We start from the raw sequence: 5,667 nt of genomic DNA, 5'->3' as shown, positions 1-5,667 counted from the left end.
ATTAGATATAAATTTATTTATGTAATTATGAATTATAATTATAAAAATATTATATCAAATTTTATAATTTTAAATAATAGATAATTTGAGTGTTTATATAATAATGTTTTTATATAAGATAATTTCAAGTTTTTAAAGTATTTACAAAAGTGATATTTACATATTTCGTATTTATTACAATTGTTCTATTAGATAACTTTTTAGATATACTTTAATAAATTTATTTCAATGTAATTTCATTTAATGGAAATTAATAAGATACAAAAAAAATTAGCTTGTAAATTTAATTGTATATAATACTTATAAGTAAAATATAAAAGAACACACCTATTCAATAAATTAACAACCTTCAAAACATAAAACAAATATTGGATTAAACAAAAATATCCTTTACAAAATTAAAAAAATCCATAAAAAAACCAAACTAAATTCAATAAAAATTAAACTCATCAAATATTATATGAAAAAAGGCTCTTATCATTCTAAAAGAAAATAAATAGAAGCAAATAATGAATTATATAAATCATGAAATGAAGCAAAAAAAATGCACATTGGTTTGGTCTTATGTTAATTTACAAAACTGCCAATCAATCCAAATGTAATCCAAGTGTAAGTTAAATCATACAATATTAAGAATTGGGTGCAGTTCTAAGCTGATGCACATGAAGAGTCAATGTAGGGGGAAAGTGAATGTACTCAGATACTATGCTACAGGGATACATCGATAGGCCAGTAGATTCTCTACACGGATCAATCGATATGCCACCATATTTTCTACATGAATGTATTGTAAGGCCTCTTCGTTTCTGTACAATGATTCAGTTGCAGGGCCTCTTCATTTCTGTACAGTGACACAGCTTCCAAACTTCAAATTTGCCTGGTATCATCGGAATCAATCGAAACTCCACTTAAGCGTAGTCTGCATTGCCGTCAAACCTCCTCACCACTTCCAAAATGCTTGCTGCGTCATAGTTAGCATCAGGAGAAAAGCCAGTAATAATCAAAATCATCCTGTTCCTACCGTCTTTGGCTGCCCTGGGCTCTGCACCAAAGAATACGACATGATGCTCCGTCAATAAGCAGTTTGAAACAGCACTTAACAGCTTTAGATTTTGGATTTGTACACATGGAATTGAAATGATCCAAAACGAAACTCGCATCCTGCTTGTACATTCAAAACTCGGTTTCGCTACAGCACTCCGATTGAACACCTATGTCCTTCCCAAAATTTTGCTTTGCATCCTATACAAACATTGACGCCTCCATGAAATAATTTCATTTCAAACTGGCACCATTCTGATACCACTCCAACATTCATCCTGTGCTTCGAAGGTGACCTTAAAAAACAAGGTGGAATTCTCGTTTATGTGAGAAGCTGCTTGTACGTCGAAGACCTCCAATACTTTGAAAAACAAATCACTAAAACAAAGATACTATTCGTGCGGTTTTGAACTATTGAAATCATTTACAATGGATCCAGCTCGAATCAGCAATGAACGAATGAAATTCTAAAAGCCACTATCCTCATCGCTCACAGCAGCCACTTGAACTGTGGCTCTCCCTAACAGATACACTTCCTCTCGGGTCGGAAGTTTGAATTGGACCAAAGCCTACATCTCGTACGCCATGCTTCCTTCTCGACTTTCACCTTGTTTGCCCATTGAACATCGAACTGTTCGTGAGACATGACCGCACACACAGCAAGGCGCACAAGGAGTTGTTGGCAGGAGCCTTCCGAACTTTCAAAGGGTTCACAAAAGAATTGGGAACCCACCTGAGAAAAACTGCTCAGGTCGGCGATTCGACTCATACACCAGCTCAGTTAGTAGATTTGTCAGGCAGATGTCCCTGTGGAGCTGGATCCTCAGTGTACTCTGCAATCACGATGCCAACAATTGGATTAGCACTACTGGTGCCTGACATCCTATTCGGAAGCTCTCTATCGATGCTCCAAGGAGCATGCTCCTGGATCATCATAGGAGCTTGACTTCATGCTGGGATAGCGTCGTCTGAACAAGACTGACACTCTGCTAGGATCGCATCAGGTGAACAAGACCGACTACATACCCGCTCGTGCGGAAGCTCTGGGACTGGTTGTTGACGATATGACGGGCCGAAAACCTGTGATGGGGAGGAGAGGGGACACGTCAATACAAGACAAGAAAGACTTCGACAGCAACAGAAACATGGGCACACACGAAATTGTGGCATTCGCAATTCTACTGCTCAAAGCTGGAAATGCTGCAGGACGCTGGAGCGATTCAGGACGATGAAGAGCTGTGTCTCCTTACATGACGCAGATAGCCCCTCCTAGGAGCTGGTGGTGGTGCGTGAGCCATGATAGAGGAGCCCGGAGTTGCGTGAAAGCGCTTGGAGGTTAAGAAAACAATCACTCACTGGCGGGCACTTTACCAACACTACAGGACAAGTGTATCTGTGTGAGTTGCGTGGAGCTGCGTGAAAGCGCTTGGAGGTTTAGGAAACAATCACTAACTGACGGGCACTATATCAACACTACCAGACAAGAGTATCTGTGTTACCCGAACGTAATGTATTTCATGACTGTCTGGGAGGACGCGTGATTGAACGAACCCGACTTTATTTCTTTCCTCCCCCGGCGCATTGCAGACGCGGTCCAGACAAAGCGTTAATGAAAAACAAAAAACAAATTACAAAATATATATATATATATATATATATATATATATTTTACGACACGACGTTACGCTTGATCTCGATGTTTCATCGGCAAGCCAGCGGGGCGCGCACAGCGTGTGCACCGAAACCTGCATGAACGGTACTCGCAGCGGACCCGGAAAGAAGCTGCGACGGCAACCACCGAATCGCGACGCTGTGATACGCCCTCAAGCCGCGTCTGCAGCCCGAGCCTGAGGGGGCGTTGGATCCCCGAAGGTCGTGCATGCCGAGATCCAGCAACGTGGTGGACGTTGCCTAATCGTAACTCATACGACACACCCGAGCCCGCCCAGTTGCGCTACGCTGGTCACAGATTTTGGGTATCAGCGTCTTCCAGCGTGGGAACCAACCTCCAAATGCGGCAGTCGGTGAGAGTGTCTGCAGCTAGTGTCGGCTCTAGCTGCAGACATCAGACATGAGACAACGATCGCAGCTCGCGCATCGCGTTCCGGGTTCGGCTGCATGGTGTGGGTCGGCCATGCATCGACGTTGTCGCCGCGGTGGCGAGCTCTGGTCGATGTCGCGCCGGATGGGACGACGATAGCGTGGCGACTGTTTCCAACGCCGCAGCAAATGGAAACTCTTACGGTTTGAGTGTCGGTGGTTGTGCTCTCAAAGTTTTTCGGAGAGAAGAAGGGACCACTTCCAGAAATCTTACAACAGTTTAGTAATGATGGATGTCCGTGATGTCATTTTACCCAATTCATTCCACTCCAAATGTGTTTCTGGTCATGGACGGAGGTGTGATGCAAGTCACATTGGCAACTGTTGATGATTTTCTCGGATTTTGCCAATTTATGCTACTGCATCTTCGTTGGGTCAATTCTTCGTTGTAGAATAGAACAAAAGAAAAGCACAAGAATTGTGTTTTTTACATTGGCAATTGTTGAAAGTTTTTCTTTTTGCATTGTGTCAATTTTTGTTGTGGCATGTTCTTTAGGTCAATTCTTTACTGTAGAATATAACAAAAAAAGACAAGAAATGCCATACATCTACATGTCTCTTGAAAACCCTCATTTTTGCATTATTATATTTTATGCTATGGCATGTTGTCTAAGTCAATTCTCTATTGTAGAGAAGAACAAAATATGACAAGAATTGTTTTCTACATATGAACAACTATTGAAAGTCATTTTTTTTTGCATTGTGCCAATTTTTGTTTGAGCATGCTCTTTATGTCAATTCTCTATTATAGAACCAATTTGAAGAAGAAATGAATTTTCTTCTAAAAAGACTTATTTTGTGAATTGTTTTCAATTAAATATGGATGTTGATGAGTAAAATTTACATAAAGTCTTATTTGTCATACACTACCAAGAGAGGTATATATTGGTAAGGAAGGTAATTATGGAACTTGATTTATGTATGATCATTGTATAAATAGTTAGCATTAGAAGTTTTTTCTTAATCAAAAATTATAACAAGTTGATTTCTAATTGGTGGAACTTGACAAGGATTCAATGTTACTTAAAGAAGCATTATTTTTTTATAATTAAATTAAGTTATGATTAACTCAATGTGGCTTTTTTGACATCCACATAAAGATTAAGCTATATATTTCAAATGGCAAACACTAAATACCATAAAAGGCTATATGATGAATATGTTCTTGCATATATATATATATATATATATATATGCTAAGTTTTAGATTATATATATACATGTTTGTATTCTTTAGAGTAACCATATTAAGGATGTATTTGAATCATGCTCTTTACTCAACAAAAGAATCCATCATATACATTAGTCGCATGTTTCATGTCCTAAGGTCTTATTTTTACTTTAGTTTGCTACTTGTCTTTATTAAGTATCAATATAAGATTTTTTAGTTAACTTCTACTGAAAGTTATTTTTTACTTTTATATTATAATTCCTATAATATTATTTTTTCTTATATGCTTTGTCTTATTTTGTTTATGAATCTACAAAGATAATAGAGACTTTTTTATTTTTATAATGTGGTAAAAATAATACTAAATTATATTTTTATTACTTCTTTATTTTTTTCTATTTTTCTCTAAAGTAAATTTTTTCTATATTTTTAATTAAACTCTTCTATAATATAATGTTTTTTTCTATTATCCAATAGCCATGTTATAAGTTAACTTATATGATATATTTCTTTTTTAATTTTCACCTTTTTTGTTTGTTTTTACATATATATAAGTTAAAAAGTATTATCTTTTTTTGTATTATGGACATTATCAATACTAATAATTATTTAAATAAGAAGAATTAAGAAGAAGTAAATAAAACTTAATAAATTTGATAATATCTTATGAAGAAGTTTTTTAGAAGCTTCATAGATATAGAATTGTTTTTATATATCTTTGTGGGTGATTGGTAGGTTAAAAACTTGGCCAACAAGTTGGCCATGTGGTGCACAAATAAGAAACTTATCTTACAAGTTAAACATACATTGAAGATCTTATAAAACATTTTCATGTAGATCTTAATTTTTCAATATTTATGGAAATAAGAGTGAACTCTTCTTCACTCTTGTCAATGCCTTTGTTGGTTTTAATCATATTTCAAGAGTTTGTAGTCTTTTTTTCTTTAATAATAGCCATTTTAGTTTTAGTAATATGTTATTTTTGAGTAATTATCTATTCTTTTTTAATGACAAAAGCATGTATTAATTCTTTGGTTGCTTGTAATTCTTGTTCTTGAAACCTTGAGAATGGTGCTAATTCACTATTCTTATTTTGTTTTAGAAGTAAGTGAATTACTCTACTTCTTTTGTTGTGCTTAAAAAGTTGCAAACTATCTACCATCAAACTAGCATCTTTAATTATCTAATATTTATTCTTTCCTTTAAAAAAATAGACTATCCATCTTTGTGGAAATTTTTAATTGATATTCTTTCAAAGCATTATTCTTATGATTTTTCAATTAATCTTCAAGAAAGAACTTGATTTCTATTTGGATAAATTTATAGCTTATTACAAAAAAAGTTGGCTATATTCA

General features: G+C 35.5%; 1 protein-coding gene across 1 annotated transcript; it reads right to left on the bottom strand.

The window, feature by feature from the left end:
- Positions 1–476: 476 nt before the first annotated feature.
- Positions 477–2,565, bottom strand: LOC112283941 (uncharacterized). The gene is made up of 4 exons (XM_024523356.3): positions 2,292–2,565; positions 2,068–2,121; positions 1,775–1,874; positions 477–1,042 (listed from the first exon to the last, which is right to left on the bottom strand). The coding sequence occupies exons 1-4, from the start codon at positions 2,337–2,339 to the stop codon at positions 909–911; spliced, it is 336 nt and encodes a 111-aa protein (XP_024379124.1). The 5' UTR covers positions 2,340–2,565; the 3' UTR covers positions 477–908.
- Between the last annotated feature and the right edge of the window lie 3,102 nt (positions 2,566–5,667).

The sequence above is a fragment of the Physcomitrium patens genome, chromosome 6 (genome assembly GCF_059467195.1).
Source record: "Physcomitrium patens ecotype Gransden chromosome 6, ASM5946719v1, whole genome shotgun sequence".
NCBI classification, from domain to species: Eukaryota; Viridiplantae; Streptophyta; class Bryopsida; order Funariales; family Funariaceae; genus Physcomitrium; species Physcomitrium patens.
The sequence above is the reverse complement of the archived record's forward strand: the minus strand, read 5'-3'. Positions and strand labels throughout refer to the sequence as shown.

Excerpts from the sequence above, each read along its gene's own strand:
- LOC112283941 (XM_024523356.3), bottom strand. The coding sequence starts at position 2,339 with ATGGCTCACGCACCACCACCAGCTCCTAGGAGGGGCTATCTGCGTCAT. Across the intron at positions 1,875-2,067 it reads CAGAGCTTCCGCACGAGCGG|AGTACACTGAGGATCCAGCT; the intron begins GTATGTAGTCGG and ends TCGTGATTGCAG. Across the intron at positions 1,043-1,774 it reads ACCTGAGCAGTTTTTCTCAG|AGCCCAGGGCAGCCAAAGAC; the intron begins GTGGGTTCCCAA and ends TCTTTGGTGCAG.